The sequence below is a fragment of the Dunckerocampus dactyliophorus genome, chromosome 2 (genome assembly GCF_027744805.1).
Source record: "Dunckerocampus dactyliophorus isolate RoL2022-P2 chromosome 2, RoL_Ddac_1.1, whole genome shotgun sequence".
In the NCBI taxonomy this organism is placed as follows: Eukaryota; Metazoa; Chordata; class Actinopteri; order Syngnathiformes; family Syngnathidae; genus Dunckerocampus; species Dunckerocampus dactyliophorus.
This window is the reverse complement of record NC_072820.1, coordinates 27,847,702-27,866,240: the sequence shown is the minus strand read 5'-3', so window position 1 is coordinate 27,866,240 and position 18,539 is coordinate 27,847,702. Positions and strand designations below refer to the sequence as shown.

At 42.3% G+C, this 18,539-nt stretch overlaps 3 protein-coding genes across 15 annotated transcripts in view; 1 reads left to right on the top strand and 2 right to left on the bottom strand.

Moving 5' to 3' along the window:
* The window catches only part of zfyve9a (zinc finger, FYVE domain containing 9a), a 39,537-nt gene extending 30,527 nt beyond the window's left edge, over positions 1-9,010 (bottom strand). For 6 of the 10 annotated variants that reach the window (XR_008566411.1, XM_054755557.1, XM_054755566.1 and 3 more), the window contains exon 1: positions 8,781-9,010. The gene's annotated coding sequence lies outside the window, so the exon portion shown is untranslated. The other 4 variants (XM_054755576.1, XM_054755584.1, XM_054755548.1 and 1 more) reach the window with 2 other exon arrangements.
* A 2,562-nt stretch (positions 9,011-11,572) lies between these two features.
* On the bottom strand, positions 11,573-18,102 carry LOC129174979 (transcription factor BTF3 homolog 4-like). Of its 2 annotated transcripts, none has more exons than XM_054766521.1 (6): positions 18,028-18,102; positions 17,306-17,363; positions 16,771-16,884; positions 14,821-15,022; positions 12,478-12,537; positions 11,573-12,396 (listed from the first exon to the last, which is right to left on the bottom strand). In XM_054766521.1, exons 1-6 carry the CDS (start codon positions 18,057-18,059, stop codon positions 12,350-12,352), a joined length of 513 nt encoding a protein of 170 aa, XP_054622496.1. In that variant the 5' UTR covers positions 18,060-18,102; the 3' UTR covers positions 11,573-12,349. The 2 variants fall into 2 exon arrangements, with proteins under 2 accessions (XP_054622496.1, XP_054622497.1); XM_054766522.1 differs by lacking the exon at positions 18,028-18,102 and adding an exon at positions 17,797-17,902 and having other exon boundaries at positions 11,575-12,396.
* A 106-nt stretch (positions 18,103-18,208) lies between these two features.
* Positions 18,209-18,539, top strand: part of txndc12 (thioredoxin domain containing 12 (endoplasmic reticulum)) — an 8,790-nt gene continuing 8,459 nt past the window's right edge. For 2 of the 3 annotated variants that reach the window (XR_008567938.1, XM_054766520.1), the window contains exon 1: positions 18,211-18,417. Coding sequence is in view for 1 of the 3 variants with exons in the window: in XM_054766520.1 (XP_054622495.1) it covers positions 18,213-18,417 (205 nt within the window). In the remaining 2 variants the exon portion in view is untranslated. Of the gene's footprint in view, positions 18,418-18,539 lie in introns of all 3 variants that reach the window. The other variant, XR_008567944.1, reaches the window with a different exon arrangement.

The window sequence follows — 18,539 nt, the reverse complement described above, 5'->3', positions numbered from 1 at the left end:
ATAGAGTAGTGCTGTGAAAGCATCAAGCTTACTCTATCAAATCACTTCTACACTAACTTCATCACACCAGTTTACATGAGAAGCAGGTTTACAAGCTCCTCATCCATTCAAAAACACCACATGAACAAGCACTTTTGTGACAGAGGCGAGGAAACTCGCTGTCGAGAAGAAATCTCAAACACAAGCAAGACGACAAAGTACCAGCAAAAGAAAAGCAAAGAAAACGGCTTTTATACACAGAGTCACGATCACCGCGTGTCCCAAAGCCAGCTTCAGCGGGATTAGCGAGCAAAGCGGCGGCTGGTTTGCACACGCGGTGGCGACGTCAGCACACAGAGGTGAGCGCACACAAGCTAAAGCTTCTCGTGTAGCGTGCGTCACTTGCTACACCATGTTTTTCCAAGAGCTGCTACCTGACTGTGAAGATCAAGATGCAGCTAGACGCCAAGTTTGCTAAAAATACAAGCGCTGAATTATTCAGCACTCTTGCAGGCTAATGAAATCTTCATCAGGGCTTCTGTCCTTGTTGAGGCGTGTCCCTTCAGTCATGTGTTTGTACTACGGCCGCAGCTAACAATGATTTTAATAACCGATTAATCGGTCTATTATTTTTTCCCCATTAATCGATGAATCGGATTTTATAAAACACATTTTTCACTTCCACCTCTTTATTCAGAAATAGAAGCTTTGAACTGAGCAAATAAGTGCAAACACTAGGTTGCCGCTTAAATATTTTGTTAAAATAATGCTAAATAATAAAAAATCTAAATGTTTGTCAAATAGCTTCAGTAAAACAATAAATGTACACAAAAATAACATTTTAGTATGCGAGCGTCTTCATCACATACACGGCAGGAAGCAAATATGACGCCAAGCAATTTGTTGGGTAGGATTTTTTTTGAGGAGGTATTTTTGTGATGCAAATGTACAGGTACTACTCAGAAAATTAGAATATCTTGAAAAGGTTGTTGTATTTCTGCAGTTCAACTTAAAAGGTGAATTTGACATATTATATAAACAAATAATATGCAAATCAATATATTTCAAGTTTTTATTTCTATGGATTTTGCTGATCAGGTCTTGCAGCTTAAAAAAACTCAAATTCAAAAACTCACAAAATTAGAATATTACATAAAGTCAATGTAAAAAAGGGTTTTAAATACAAAATGTGAGGCCTCCAAAGCTAAACTCTTGCACCTGTATTTAGTACTTGGTTGAGGCCCCTTTTGCCCGAATAACTGCCTTCATCCGGCGTGGCATGGATGCTATCAGTTTGTGGCATATCTCAGGGATTATGGAAGACCAGCATGCTTCAATTGTGGCTTTAGCTGTTCTTTATTGTTTGGTCTCTTCCCGTACAGTTTTCTCTTGACAATGACCCACAGATTTTCTATGGGGTTCAAGTCAGGTGAGTTTGCAGGCCAATCAAACATGGTAATCCCATGGTCGTTGAACCAGGACTTTGTACTTTTACCACTGTGAGCAGGTGCCAAGTCCTGCTGAAAGATGAAGTCTGCATCTCCATAAAGCTGTTCTACTGAAGCAAGCATGAAGTGCTCTAAAATGTCCTGGTAGACGGCTGTGGTAATGTTTGACTTCATGAAGCACAGAGGACCAACACCAGCAGCTGACATGGATGCCCAAGTCATCACAGACTGGGGAAACCTAACACTGGACTTCATGCATCTTCTATCGTGCTCTTCTCCAGTCTTCCTCCAGACTCTAGGACCTTTGTTGCCAAATGAGGTGCACAACTTCCTCTAATCAGAAAAGAGGACTTTTACCCACTGGGCAACAGACCAGTCCTTCTTTTCTCTTGCCCAGGGAAGGTGCCTCTGGCGTTGATTACTATTAAGGAGAGGTTAGACAACAGGAATTCGACATTTAAGGCCCATGTCCAGCATCCGCCTGCGTGTTGTTTCTCTTGAAGCAACAACTCCAGCATCGGTTCACTCCTTATGAAGTTCCCCCACTTTTGAATGGCCCTTTCCTGACCACCCTCTCCAGCCTGCGGTCATCTCTCCTGCTTGTACACCGTTTTCTACCACACTTATTCCTTCCACTTGACTGTCCACTTGCAATTCTCATTGACTTTCAAGTCAATGAGAGTTTTCTGCACAACTGTCAGATCAGCAGTCTTCCCCATGTCTGAACTCTTCGGAACCAACCTAAGACAGACTTTTGAAAGGCTCAAGACCCTTTTGCAGGTGTTTTGGATTACTTGCCTGATTAGAATTTGACTCTTTGAACCTACAAAACTGAAGCTTTTCACAGTATTCTAATTTTCTGAGTTTGTGGGTTTGTGGTTTTAAGAAGATGAAAACCTTAATCAGCAAAGTTACAACAAGGAACTGCTTGAGAAATGTCAATTTGCATGTAACGGCTCAATAAAATCAGTTGGTTTCATCTTTTATGTTAAATTGCCAAAATAAAGCAACTTTTACTTGATATTCTAATTTTTTGGGTAGTACCTGTATTACTCTTTTGAACACATTGTTTTGAGAAGCCAAACTCCTTACTTGTGTAACCCCAGCGACTGCCGGGAACTACGTCCAACACTGAAATCCAACCAGAGCTGGACTTAGGGGGCCGATTGGGGGGTAAGTCACTATTAATGCACTACACTGCAGGTGGGGATGTCATACAACTTCATGTCAAAAAATCCAAACTATCCCTTTAATGTTTGTTTGCAAAAAATTGCTTACTCTAAAGATTTTTTGACTCACTTCCATTTCCCCCTTAAGCTCCAACAGTGCAAAATATAAATTCTTGCAATTTTTCAACTGGTCTAAACATTTTCATCAGGAGTATATCTAACAAGTTCAATGTTAGACTTTAATAATAATATGGTCATTTCTTAAGTATATTGTACCACGCAGTAGCAACACAACCAATGTTGGAACAGTGCTAAGGAGCAAACTCAGAGTCTCTTCATGTTTCAACAAGTAAAATTCAAGTCTTTTTCGCACTTTTAAATGACCACATTGAATACAATTTCAGGCCCATTTCACATCACGTCAAAAAAGTGCAAAGACGTGAATGAAAATGCACACCAGCTGCTTGTGTGACCGCGCTGGTCCTTTTACTATGGTTATGTTACAGCCTCCTCAAAAATCTAAACATTTAAAAGCAAGACTGAACTTTAAATACATCTTTGAGACCTTTCAAAATGGTATTTAAGACATTTTAGGAGACTTAAAAAGAATGACTGGATTTGAGACTTTTTTTAAGACTTTTTAAGACCCCGTGGATACTCTGAAACTGCTGAGCCAGCATTAATAACACTAATGAATACAAAAAAAAGCATAGCAAGTGTAACAGGCATTTCGCCGACTAGCAACGTTTTAAAGCGCGTACAGAGCTAGGTCAAGCCACTCATGATACTTGCAATGCAGCTACTACCATCTTGTGAAGTTCATAAGAAGGAGAGGTTCCGCAGGTCCTTCATACCGACCGCTGTCAGGCTCTACAACACCTGCACCACCTGAACCATGTTGTAGTCACTATGTATGCTTTACACTGTATTCTTTACTTGCGTATCTTGCTTGCTGCTGTAACAAGTGAATTTCCCCGCTGTGGGATAAATAAAGTACAATACAATGCAATAAGCCAGTGTTTTTGACCTGCTGCTAATTAGAAGCCCCAGCGGTTATTTGCTTTTGTAGAACACGCGCCCGGCAACTATAGGAGACAACAGGCAGCATTAACGGTCAGTGGAAAGACCGAATGAGCGTGTTTTTGAGCGCCATGCTCAGTTCTGCTTGGCTAGCGCTATGTGATGCTACCGGTTGACAGTATGTGTTGGACCACTGTTGGATGCATGCATGAAAGAGCATGGAAGCATCAAGAAACACAAGCACAACTCACTTGGATTCTTATTTCAGCAGAAAGGACTGCAGCGTGAAGCCTTAAACGCTTCAAGCTGAGCCGTTAGCCTCCCTCTCAGCCCTCAGCTTAAACTAAATCGTCATTCATGCAATGCTGTTCCAATTTACAATGAATTATTATTCATACTTGTATGACCAATGGTGCTAGCGCTCCCTCTTTAGTTGAAATGTGCGTTACTGCGCTTGATGAAGGATGAAGAGGCGGCTTTGGGGCAATCCAGCATGAAAGCGAAATGAACGGTGTGACGACGCAGAGCTGACGCATGCACAAGCTTCAGGACGCTCCACTGGGGCTTACATCAGGAGGATTAGATGTGCAGTGACACTTTTTGCTTTTTTGGAGGGGAGAGCTGGTTATTTTTTACTTTCATGGTAAATCTTTTACAACAGCGGCTCTTTCCCTGGGTAGTGTTTCTAGAAAGACTTCATGTGTTGTATTCCCTGATGTGCACTATTCTTCTTTCTCTTCTTTCCTCCTCCAAGCTCACATCCTGACATCCACACTGCCGACCTTGACACTGAATCAACACTTCCTCTCTTTAAGAATGGACTGACATAACTTTCCAACAACACTGCCATGTGACTGACTGTCACGTGCTGTCATCATTGTGTTAGCCGTCCCAACTAGCAGGCTGGCCTGAGAGCAGCCAATAGCCCATCAATGTAGGGAAATGTTTAAAATATAAATGAATTCCTCAAAAACGGGGGGAAAAGTATCCCTTGTGGTGTAATGGTACACAATTTCTGCTGCTCATGGCAGAGGGTAAGGGTGTGATTCCCGGCCAAACGTGCATCTGGAAGGGCTTCCGGTGTAAAATAAGTCCAAAACATTCGTGCAACTGACTCACTGTAGCGACCCCTGACAGGGAAAAGCCAAAAGTAGGAATTTCATTTTCTATTTTAAATTCAAATAAATGAATAACACAAGAAAAGCACTTGTAGAGCGCAGACTTCCATCATGTGCAATAGTTCACCCACATATTGTGATTCACACCAAAAATAATCCTAGGTTTTTTGGATCAGTCTTTGATATTTTCTAGAACCTGTTGGAAACGTCTCCTGTATTTTTTTTCCAAGTGCTCAGACCATTTTTTGTGGAGTTATATGAACAAATGCTGAAAATTGTCCTATCTCGCATTGTTAAAAAATCCTTGAAAAAATTCCTGAATCCAGACGATGATCCAGAGCACCCCCAAAATTTAATCAGTTCTTCCATATTCCATTTCTGACAATTCCTGGAAATGTCATCCAAATTCATTCAGAACTTTTAAGTTATTTTGAACACAAACAGACAAATAAACGCCAGCAAAAAGATAACCTCCGCGCTTGCGCTTAGAGGAGGTAAAAACATCAATTTATTAATGAACTACTGCGTGAAATAATTCATGAAAACATCATACATGCATCCATTGTCTTCCGCTTATCCGAGTCCGGGTCAAGGGGCAGCAGTCTCAGTAAGGAAGTCCAGGCTTCCTGGTCTCCGGCCACCTCAGTTCCACCCGGTCTGCCCTGGGCCTTCTCCTGGCTGGGCATGCCCCGGATCACCTCACCAGGGAGGCGTCCAGGAGGCATCCGGACAAGATGCACGAGCCACCTCTATGGCCTCCTCTCCATGTGAAAGAGCAACGTTTCTACTCTGAGCCCCTCCAGGATGACCGAGCTCCTCACCCTATAGAGGAAATTCATTTCGGCTGTTGTGTCTGCCGTCTGCCGTCCAACCCAAACCTCATGACCATAGGTGAGCATATATCCACCAGCTCAACTCGTTCTTCTACACGACGGTTCGCTATAGCGACCACATTACTGCAGACGCTGTGCCGATCTGCCTGTAGATCTCACACTCCAGCCTTCCTTCACTCATGAACAAGACCCCGAGATAATTGAAGTGCTCCGCCTGGGGCAAGACCTCACTCCCAAACCAGAGGTTGCAATCCACAATCCACTCTTTTCTGGCTAAGAACCCTGGCCTCAGACCCATGCACAGTCAGCTGCAAACCTCCCCATCAGGACCACACCATCTACGTAGAGACGAAATTATAAGGGCCCCAAACTGGACTTCCTCGACACCATGGCTCTCCACAGGACACGGTCAAATGCCTTTTGCAAGTCTATGAAGTCTATGAAGAAACTCCCATGTACAGCTGGTCCAGAGTTCCACGACCAGGACCAAAACCACAGTCCAGAAGTACCGTTTCTCACTTACACGCAATGTTGAAAATATCAATTCAACTCATTCAAACGCGAAAAATCATTTGAAATACTATTGTCATTTTACAGTGCAGTGGCCATGAAATGAATCTATAAATAAGCTCAGCACAATTCTTATATTTTTTTAAATGCCGTTCCCATTGAAATGAATGTACAATTTTCTACACTCTTTTCAAAATTTTTTGAAACAAACCTGCCATGGGTCAGTTTAATCATATTTTTAATCCGATTAAAAATAGTGCTGTTTTTGGAATGAGTTTCTTGGTCTGTGTCTGACTGTGTTCCTGTCAGCTCTCCCTGTCCTTTCTGTGCTGTGTGAGGCAGCCTAATGTTGTTTTCATTTCATTAGCAGAGATGATGTGAGATGATCAATAATGATGTTGATCTCTTCTGCTCTTTGGACTAGGAATAATGTCACCTATTTGTGCTTTTCCTCAACACAAGATAACACAAACTCGCCAGGCATTTTAAAAAGCTTTAAAAAAAAAAAAAAGTTGTTTTCTGCTCTGACAGACTAGAAGAGGTTTTTTTAAAAAAAAAAAAAAAAAAAAGGTTGGAGGGGGATGACAGTAGCTGTTAACAGCCTGTCTCTCTCTCCGCTGTTTCACTGCCACGTTCAAAACGTTCAAAAGCTATTAAGCAGCTTCCAGTCCACCGTATGTTTTGATCCATATTTAAGTGGCAGACAAAGGGAGTCGGGCTGCGGGGCCACCGTCAGGGAAACACGGCTAATACTTTGTGAAAGCGCGCGGTGACTCACAAGCCTGTTGGATCATGCTATGTGCAACTCCGCTATGTGCAAGGACATCATGGCATGCTGGAAGATCATAGCACTTACCCAAACCGGGACAAGGGAAACTTTGGCATCTTTATTCCTGATTTAGTGTACGTAAGCCCACATGAAAACAAAAATCATTGTGATGCTACTCTGAATAAGCAGCTCCAAGGACAGGAAAGACAGCTGTGAACATTGACATCGAAAACATTTACGAGTGCTAATGCTAATTTATTGATTGATTTATTGGGGACAGTGCTTGTTAATGTTAATGAACAATCTTAGGCCCTGCTCACCCAGGAATGTTCTTAAGATTTTTTTTGGGCGGGTTGAAAAAAAAGTTGCATCCATACTGTGCCGGATTAGTAAATTGTTGCATCCAGACAGGAATGAATCACTGAGTGAAAACGATGCGGGAACGAATCACTGAGTGAAAACTATGTAATACACATGCGCACTTATTTGTGGCGCTGTGAACAGACACGCGGGCAGAACCACGAGACACAACAAATCATAGAAGACAGAATGCATGCGCATTAAGTCCGTCGTCTTCCGCTTTTCAAGACTTACGGAAAATTAAATTACTTTTGCGAGTCATTATGGAGTATAAGACAACAAAATATGAGGAGGAAGTCGCCGTCAAAATATTCAGATCTTATGTTGGTTTGTCATCAAAGCTCGCTTCTGGTCATGCCACGGCAACGAGGCGGCGGTGAGTTGGTGACATCGTTTTCGTATTGCCTGTATACACGGCAACGACAAGCCGGCATTCTCAGACTTTCCCACTCTGGAAGCCGTTTTCAAAAAATGCAGTTTCAGGTCACCCAGAACACCGTTCCCATGTGAATGAGAGGCTGAAACGATAGTCAAAGGGTGGACATGACTGGACACTTCGAAGAATCTGCATTTGAAATATGCAACTGTTGGTCATTCATTTGTGCACGCTCTCTCTCTCATCTCATGACATTTTCATGACAACACTGACGCTTGATTAGAACCGACTAGCGCTGCTTTTATGATAGCGAGTCATGAAACAGTCTCACGACATCTACCTTTATCCACTCGTTATTCACGACATACTACATCTGCGAAAGTCAAGAAAACTTTGTTTATACATATAACACAAGTGCACGGCTATTCGGTATTAGATATACAGGCTGTGGGAAGGGATAGCAGCTATGAAAAGCTTCTCAATCGAGCCTTACAGACATACTATACTCATCAATATTATATATATTCATATGAGGTCCTATTCCACGTGTGTCGATCAAGTCACGAAAAGCCATAGCTGGTATATTGTGAATATATTCCTTGGAAAAATAATAAAGTACAACAGGAAAAGTACAGTTTTGGTAGTGCAAGTTGGATTAGCTTGACGAGCTAGGTAGCTGTAAAGTACATAAGTTGTCCATTTATAGCAGTTAGTTTGTTTAAGGTAACATAGTGACAATGTGCCTGAGCCACAGCGACAAGGAGCAGCAGTAAGCTGCGTCAATAGGGGGAAATGAACCGCGATTATTTTAATTATTATTAGCCTCAATGGAGCAGCCAAGCACCGCCGAGTGACGCCATCAAAGCCAACGCTGGGACGGGCAGCAACCCCGTCACTGAGTCGGTGGGTGTCATTCGAATAGCTTGCTGTCTATTCATTTAATCGGAAAATAAAAACAAACGTTACCCGATTTGTGGTTTTGCCCTCATGAGAGCGTAAATGTCCATCGACTATCAGGAACGGTCGGTTGCGTAAATGGTAATCAGCCTCCGGTGTTGGCTAGCTAAAGCACCGCGACACCGACTGCCTGGTCTCGGCTAGCAACCGTCGGAGTCCTTCGCTCTCGCCGCAGCAATGGCGGTAGAAGGTCGGAACAACGTGATCAAACATTGAACGAGAACAAACGGAGGGAACTCACCACCGGAATCGTCATGTCTACGCGCGGCCCCGCACAGCAGGAGCAGGAGCCCCCTCGTCGGCGCCCGTCATAACTAATCGCTTTCCCCGTGTGACTGCAGCGACACCCGGGAAGAGGGGGAGTCACTCCAGAAGCAACCAAGGGTAGAGTCTCCTCAGGCCACTTACAGCAGAACGGTAGTGCACGGTGCAGGAGTGGATCCTTACCGCTATCCCACACGGGCAAAGGACCCCACCTACTGACGGAGGAGAAAAGTTTGCTCACTTTTTAGCCCCTCTATATTCTACAAGCATTTCAGTATAAACTACAAAATACCATCATATCAAATCATATCATCATCCCGATATAAAGGTACATCAGTCCTAAGTCACAGCAAAGCCATATGCTGAATATACAGGATTTGTTTACAAGTCAGGCTTTTATTGTGACGTCACAAGTTAGGCTTCTCGGTCCCGTCTTCAAAACAATCTTGACCAAAGCTAATTAAAACCTTTGAAATGGTGAATGTACAACTTCTAGAAATATTTACTGCATATGCCACATGTTTAATTAGCCTTGAAATCAGTCCAATCAGTTGCTGGAGGGCTAGCTCTGCAAAGCCTCAAAGGTGATTTGCTTCAACTCTTTGTATTTTTATAACTGTTCAATTCAGATATGCCTTTAATTCATGCCAAATTAAATGAAATGAAAATGGCCATCTGCAGTAGAGACTTCGAAATCGAACTCCTAGTTGTCAGCCAACGTCCCTTCTAGATGCCGAGGGAGTTCAGTTACGCCGTTGTTATCATTGTTTACATACCTCTGTGCGTGACGTCATCCACTGCGCGACGGATAAACTCCAAACACAGGCTCTCGTTTTACGGGGACTTCAATCATGTGACACTTGACAAAACATTGGCTGCCTTCTACTAGTGTGTGAATTGTAACACCAGGGGCAACAGTATTATATAGACGTTATGTGTGCAAACATAAACGACGCATTCAGTGCTTCCCTCTGCCTGCACGGAGGAAGGCAGACCACAACCTGATCCTGCTCAAACCTCATTATATATCAAAAGTGAGGAAATTACCAAAAACGACACGCTCATTCAGGAATTGGTCCCCTGAGGCCGACTCTAATAGACTGCTTCGAGACCACGGATTGGAATGCATTGCAGGGCCCCCCGAGTGACAATTAAGAAGAAATGGTCACCTGTACCACTGACTACATTAACTTCTGCATGGATGTTGTGCCAATAAAGAGTCTATGCTGCTTTGCTATTAACAAGCCCTGGATAACAAGTGTAATCAAAGACCTTCTGAACCTGAAGACGACGACCTTCAGAGACGGTGACACACAAGCACTTAAGCGGGTACAGAAGGAACTAAGAGTCCAGCTAAGGGCAGCAAAGAATCAGTGCAGAAGGAGAATAGAAGAGAGGATGCAGAACAACATGAAGGAAGTGTGGCAGGGAATGGAGACCATCAAGCAGCAGGTCCAGATGGAGTGTCACCTCGACTACTGAAAGCCTGCGGGTGAGACCTGGGAGACCCTCTACAGTGCATCTTCAACCTGAGCTTGGGGTTGGGGAGAGTTCCACAGCTGTGGAAGAGTTTCTGCATCGTTCCAGTCCCAGAGACCACATCCTGGTGAGCTGAATGACTTCAGGCAGGTAGCCCTGACATCGCAAGTGATGAAGACCATGAAGAGCTGCTGCTCTATCAATTGAGGCCACAGACCCACCACACACTCAACCCTCTGCAGTTTGGATACCAAGATAAAGTGGGAGTTGAGAACGTCATCATCTTCTTGCTCCACTGATCTCTCTCTCACCTGGACAGAGGGTGTGGTGTGGTGAGGATTACATTTTTGGACTCCTCCAGCGCCTTTAACACCATCCATCCTCAGCTCCTCAGGGGTAAACTGACACATATGGGAGTAGGATCACACCTGGTGGCATGGATCACATACTACCTGACTGGCAGACTTCAGTACGTGCAACTGGGGAACTGCAGGTCTGACACTGTGACCAGCAGCACGGGGGCACCGCTGGGAACTGTGCTCTCTCCTATTCTGTTTACTCTGTACACATCTGACTTTCAGTACAGCTCTGCAATGTACAGAAGTACGCAGACGACACGGAATGGACAGGAGTACAAGTACAGAAAACTGATCAAGGATTTTGTCAACTGGTGCGACGCAAATCACCTGCACTTCAACACCACCAAGACCAGGGAAATGGTGGTGGACTTCAGCAGAAACAGGACACATCCAGAACCTGTTGTCATTACAGGTGACCGTGAGGAGGTGGTTCAAATACCAGGGAGTGCATCTAGATGATAAACTGGACTGGACTGTCAACATGGATGCTCTGTGCAGGAAAGGGCACAGCTGTCTGTACTTTCTCAAAAGGCTGGCGTCCTTCAACGTATGCAAGAAGCTGCTACAGATCTTCTACCAGACTGTGGTAGCGAGTGCCCTCCTGTATGCAGTAGAGTGCTGAGGGAGCAGCCTCAAGGACGTCACGGACGTCACACGCCTGGACAAACTGGTGAGCAAGGCAGACGCAGTCATTGGCACTGAGCTGGACAGCAAAGGACACAGAGGAAGCTCCTTTCCATCATGAACCACCAGCATCATCCAATGCACCGCATTATCTCTCGGCAGAATTGCAGTTTTGGTGGCAGATCACTATCACTGCCCTGCACCACTAATAGAATGAGCAGATCATTCCTCCCCCACGCAATGCAACTTCTCAACACAACAGAGGGGGAGGGGTAAAAACACACACAGGATTGGACTTAACTTATTTATTATTGAAAGTGAAGTGATCTGTTACATATTTATTCTTTATTTTGCTTTGTTTTATTTTTAAGTGATTCCGTTTATTGGGACACATTTGCAGAGCTGCAGAGTATCCATCTATATATATTTAAATGAGAACAAAATAGCATAAAGACAATGAACACTGTATGATAGGAGATCTGCTGGGTAAATAAAGTCCAATTTCAATGTTGCCAATCATATCAATTCAACACAATAAGCTCACCTCTGCTTTCTTTTCGTCGAAGTGGCTGCAATAGTGATGGTAGTTCGTCCATTGGGAGTGTAAAAGAAGAGAAAGGGGCACTATGAAGTGTATGAAGTCCATGTATGTCCAATCAACTTAAGATTTAGTTGTTCCCTTGGAAGAAAATGCTAATGAACAAGCAGATGTGGCCATATCCAAAAAAATCTTTTATTAAATCATTTTCACCACTGTCTGTAAAATTAATTCTTGTCACCATTTCATAAAGAATCTCTTAAATAGCCAACGAGGAGAAGCATGTAGAAAGTGTCTTCTTAAAGCCGTTTGTACAGTCGTTTGGGTGCCGACTGTTGACAAAGAGCCTGTCAGCGGACTGCTTCTGTGTATTGTTGCAGTGCCTCCTAATTTATTCTGAAATGGTGCATGCCCTCACAAAAAGATGATGATGACGATGAACTGCACCTTTAAACAATCGTCTCCCCGCACAAGGAAACGCTTTTTTAATGTGGAGAGCGAGCGTGCAACAGATGAGAAAAGATAACTGCTGATGGGAGGGAAGGATCAGTTGGCTTCGTTCTTTGAGGCCTCATCAAAGTTCTCCACTAGATCTGCCAGACAAAAACAAAAGGATATCAACAGAGGCTTCTCATTTACAACAACACCCGTCTCCTGGGATCATTATCGCCTACCCGGCACAGCGTCGTCATCTTCCTCTGCAATTTCCTCCTTCACTGCTTTCATGTCCATTGCTGGAAGTGACAACATGTCACATTTAAACATTTTTTTGTTTTTTTAACTGCTATTTGTGGTACTGACAGCTGAAAAAGCACTTTATTAGGGAAGCCCACTGTAAATAGCAATGTAGTCCAACTCAACAGCTGTGCCAAACATGGAAGGCAGGGAAAAGCACAATTTGGGGGAAGAATACACTTGTACAACAACCACAACAAGCATAAAATGATTCTTTACAACATTCATACCAGAAGGAATTTTACTATTAACTAAGGGGTGTCTTAGGATACTCGACGATTCGATTCGGAGGAGTCTGACTATCGACTATCAATCTCACAGTTGAATCATATGAAAATCTCATGTACTGTATGTCCAAATTGTAGAATTCTGACTACATGGGGGTGACCACAGCTGCTCCTGAGCATTCACACACGCACGCACACACACGCACACGCAGTGTCAAGGCCGAGACCACGGATCTTGGGCTCATAAAGGTTAGTGACCACTAATCTGTGCTGCTTTCTGCATCTCTAAATACGGTCAATAAAAATAAAAAAGGTACTGTTGTTGCACACCTACCATGTTAAGTTGTTTATCTGGGTGTTTCAGCTGACGTAGAAAATGTCGCAAATAAGATCTGTTTATTTGTAGGGATTCCCATTAGCGTTGAGCTTAAAAAAAACAAACAATATTCGACTACTAGTCGACTATTGACAAAATCTAACAAATCCGGTTCAACTATGAAAATCCTTACTTGAAGACAGCCCTATTATTTAATAATACTTGAGTTATTTTTACACGTATGTACGACATGTTCAGGGTCCCCATTAAGCAAAAGTGATTTTGTAATGATGTTCCAATGTGTTTATGAGCTGATAAAAACCTATCATCGTGTTTGCTCTTTTGAGAGTCGCTCATATGATTGCTTTTCATGTGTATTTACAAACATGCCTGTTAGTATGTGCATTTTACTCTGCCACCACAGATATGTGGTCCAGCTCAAATATGACACCCAACATTAGTTTAACAATACACCACATAACTGCGTGTGTGTTTGTGTGGTTTTTATTGCTGTTTTTTTCCCTTTGTAGAGTGTTCTAAAGAAAGAAAATGAGTTAGCATGAGCCAGTTAACACTGCATGTCATGGGAGGCACCTATCAAGACTATAAAGCCCTCTAAAAAAAAAAACCCTCTAACAACGTTTTATATACATGTTGAGATCATGCATTAACAGGTACATTGATGATAACATATAATACAGAGTCTTGCTGTATTTTGATGATTTAACACATCGCCGGAAATCCATAGGAGCTAATGCTACTTCCGTCAACTTCAGTCATCTTGTTGAGTCTTTGCAGCGAAATTGAGAGCCAGTAATATCCACTCTCTGTCTGTCCAATTGCAGTGGCTTGAGGCGTTAAGTTACTTTGCCAGATAAATATAGTTTTTCATGTCAGCTTCGACAATAACAATATCACTGTAGCTTGGTTAATGTACAGGTCAGTTATGTAAATGGAACACTGTTGATGTTCAGAGTTTTTTTTTTTTTTAAGGGCTTTATCATCGAAACAGCTGCCTCCCATGACGTGCAATGTTAGCTGGCTTAGCTAACTAGTTTTCTCTCGTAAGAACACACAGAAAAGAAAAAGAAATATGTGTTCATGTCATGTAAGGATTGTGCATGATGGGCAAAATTCCCCCCAAAAATGCAGTTTTTCTTGTAGTCAGCTATGGCATGTCAGACATAAGAGTGAAAAAAGATCTCCTCTCATCACGTGTGGAAGTGGTACATTTTTGGCTTCTTAGAATAAATAAATTCGATGCTAACTGGTTAGCTTGTTATTGTGCTAGCTAACGACCTACTCAAGGCCCTGCAGCATAATTGTTGCAATGTGGTGAAACAATGAATAGGAGTGTAAAGGTGACTATAGGCATGCTATTTCAAGTCTACAGGTCTCTAATAATGTTTAAAAAAAGTATTTAGAAAAGTCATAAACGTGTTTTCTATGCTCAAACTACAAATATATTCAATTTATCCATTTATTAACATTGAATCCTTTATGGTGGAAATGCATTTGACACGGTCGTGCCTGGAAGCAATTAACCGCTATAAACAAGGGACAACTGTAGTGACTCTGACCCACCCATTTGTGTTAACCCCCGCGCCCCCCCAAAAAAACAAAGGCATGCTTTGCTACACATCTAAAATGCAGGCCAGAGTTGTGTTAGCTATCTGTCATGTGAGCTGCAAGTTCGATCTATTTGTTGCTGTTAAAATGAGCGGTGGCTTTAGACGCACCTTGCCGTGGGAACTGCTCGGCCAGCTTGCGCAGGCTGCTGAGGCTGTCAGCCCCCAGCTGGCTGAGGATACCGGGCAGCATCTCTGTCAGCTGCTTGGTCTCGGCGTGGCCCGTGATGGCGAAGGTGTTGGCCGACAGAGACGCCTGCACTTTGGGGTTGTTGAAGTGGATGACTGCACCGTCGTCTTTGATCATGTTCACCTGAATTGGGGAAGATCGGCAACTTAGACGGTGCTGACACTGTGGAGACTCACGATACAGGGTTTCCGCTACATGTAATTGATTGTGAGGGTGCGCCACCACAAAATAAATTATTTTTTTGTTAAACTTGAAAACAATTTAAGTAATATATTGTATTAATGGATATATATGCTATATAGACACATGTATGACTTATTTACACAAATATTGACCACAATTAATTTGAAAACAAGTTCAAATATCCAAAATGTTTCACTGCGCTTTATTTTGATAAGCATACACTGGAATCGCCTGTCTGCCTTTTTGGCAGTTGCGCATGTGTGACCAGCAATTTAAATGTTGGCAGTCACATAAAACAGAAATAGCTCACCTTGCCTTTCTTTTTGTCAAAGTAGCTTTAAGTTGGATACACCTGTGCTATCATAACCCTGTAGGGGTGTAACGACTCCTCGAATAATTAGAGTACCTCGATTACAAAAAATAATCCAAGCATTTTTAAGACAAGGCAATGAAAGGAACGAAGGAAAACAAAGAATAAAGTTGCAATTTTGTCGCCAAACAAAATTGTAAAAACACACAGTAAATGTGGCTAAACAGCAAGTTGAACACTGTGACGTGTAGCCATTGTAATGCGGCACTTACATACCACAACAGCACATCTTACATGTTGCATCATCATCTCCTCCCGAATGGAGCGGAAGATCCGAAATAAGCTTAAATTAACTTCAAATCAGTAAGATTAGGGTTTAAGTACCCTACTAACATAACGTTAGCTGTGTGGAAGCCGAGCTTTCTCTTAATTATGACTACTGTCGAATGTGTGGCAGTTTATGACGATGGTAACGTGACTTCATACAGGGTTTATTTCAACTGCAAAAACACAGCACTGTGATGGAAAATAAATCATTTCAAATCTGCTCATTTTTAGCAGACAATACTGTAAAACTGCAAGACCTACCCCCCACCATATATACACACACACACAGAGAGCTAAAAAAAATAATAATAATAAAGGGAACACTAAAATAACACATCCTAGATCTGGATGAATGAAATATTCTTAAGATACTTTGTTCTTTACATAGTTGAATGTGCTGTTTTGCGTGACAACAAAAATGATCAATGGAATTCACATTTATTATTATTATTATTGGTGTCTTGCTGTCCATCCCATTTGCACAACAGCATTTGAACCTGATTGTCAATCTGTATTGCTACTTAAGTGGACAGTTTCATTTCACAGCAGTGTGATTGACATTGTGGTTAAGTGTTCCCTTTATTGTTTTGAGCAGTTTATATTATTGAACAATTCATTTCACATGTATTTGTATTACTCTTAAAAAAAAGGCACCAAATTAAATTTAGGTTTGTGTCAAATAGTACAAAATTTTGTACTTGTCACATAGTACTATTGGACTAAATAGGTCAGGTAATAAAAAGAGGCTTGACATTTCAGACTCACTTTAAGTGCTCTCAGCAACTTTGCCATTAAATTAACAGTTTTGCAATGTTCTCAGTTCCTGTTCTGCTGGTTGTTGAAAAGGTTTAATAAATAAGTTCAATTAATAAGTCATAAAAAAATTGCCATCTGTCTTTAAAAAAAATGCATATGCAGCAGTGGCAAGACACAGCCCACCACCACAGCTTCAAAGAATCCTAGGGGAAACCCTGCCATAGCACATTCTGACTGGATACAAAATAGCACAGACATTCTTATTACGGAACAGTCACTGGGATGCACGCTTCACCTCCTCTATGCCTGCGATGTTGTTGACGGACAGTTTCTTCAGAGAGCCTTGGAGCTTTTTGTCATCGGCTGTTGCAGTTTTATGGACCACCTTTTTCTTCCTGCGAGCAGTGCCCTGGCAGAAGAAAAGTTGTAGTTGACGTTACCATGTACTCAGAATTCCCTCTGTGTAGTTAGTTATAAGTGAACTGTGCAACTTCGTATGAATAGTGATCCATTTAAAGTTTCAAATGTTTTCCAGAAATTAAAATACAGTAGGCCTCGGGTATGAAAAGGCAAAACAGGTAAAACTCAAAATTATGCTTAACTGCCATCAGCGGCAGATTAGTTTCAAATGTTCATCTGGGGGAAAAAAAGTGAAGTGGTGACAAGTGGGTGGTGGTAGCAGTCTCTCTCTCTCTCTCTGAAGAAAATGCTGTCGTCAGTAGGAAAGTGTTCGATGACAACACACCCCTTACACGCCACACAATGCATTTAATCGAAACTTGAGGAGAAACTTGAGGGAAGTTGTTTTTAAAAAATAATAAAAAGCACACCTTTCCACCTATCCGGACTTGAGCCTGGAGTTTGGCGAGCTTCTCTTGATTCATAGTGCTGCGTGTAAAAAGGGGAAAAGATGAAATAATTGCTTCTTAAGCACTTAATAGTAGACGCTAGCTGATCGCCAAAATGTACATTGCGTTCGTTCCGGGTTTGAACGCACCAGCGTGTGTTCAAGCAGACACTCCACTAACTCCTGGCTAAGAATCACGCTTGGTCAGATAAATAAACAGTTCTTTAAAAAAAAACACGGTTTAAAATAATAGTTTAAAAATAATTACATAGAAACAGACGTTAAATATCGATCGCCGATTTTGCCGTTCCTAGCTAGCCAAGAAGGCGGCTTTGCTAATAATAGCATAGCGAGAGGCTAACAATACAGTCAAGCCTCATCAACACGATTTTCTACATACATTTGACTAAAAACACAAACGACCCACAATCAATAAATATAACACAACTTGTCCAAAGTGAAAGATGGGTTTACCAGTCAAAATGGTTGAAAAAGCCCGTTTAACTGGTGCGGTTGACTAATGAGGCTGATGCTACAGTACCAACTTGCTAACGATAAGATAAGCACTGTCACTCCAAACTTCCGCTTGGTGCTTTCACAATTAAACATTGACAATCACTCTTAGTAACCAATCGTGCCACAAATAAACGCAAAACAAATGCAACTAAATCAATAAGACAATAAAATTTGCTCGTTTTTCTCAACCTGAATGCCATAAAAGTCTGTGTTGTTCTCATTTCCGGCCATGGAGTGTCATTTTGTTGTACAGCTTGACGCTGCCGAGACACATACGGGAACACGCGGTCTGTCACGTGAGCATGTCCACAAAAATAAAAGGCAATCCGAGAGCGAATGAAGATACTTAATCCGGGACGTACTTTTATTGTGAAATGAAAAAGCGTTGTACGCCCGGGTCAAGGCTACTTCTGACGCTTCCTTCTTGCGGTAGTTTTCTTGACCACATCAAGGCCAGTGAACAACATAAAACCGCACAAATGCAGACTTCTTGGTTAAACGTGGCTTTGTTTTCATCTTTGCATGTTGTGCTGTTTTTGTGGGCTTTCCAAGATGTCGTGGAAGCAGCTAGCGGGAGAGGTGAGTGCTAGTTTGCCCCATTCCAGGGCTCCATACTACGACTAAATGGGCGCATTTTGCGACTAAAATATGAGCAATTGCGAGTGAATTTTTCATCAACTCGAGCATGAGCGACCGGATAA

Bases quoted from the DNA above. Each gene is read 5' to 3' on its own strand.
- LOC129174979 (XM_054766521.1), bottom strand. From the start codon at position 18,059: ATGAGAACAACACAGACTTTTATGGCATTCAG. The intron at 15,023-16,770 runs GTGAAGCGTGCA...TCCCCAATTCAG, and splicing joins ACATCGCAGGCATAGAGGAG to GTGAACATGATCAAAGACGA. The intron at 12,397-12,477 runs GTAGGCGATAAT...TTTGTCTGGCAG, and splicing joins AGATGACGACGCTGTGCCGG to ATCTAGTGGAGAACTTTGAT.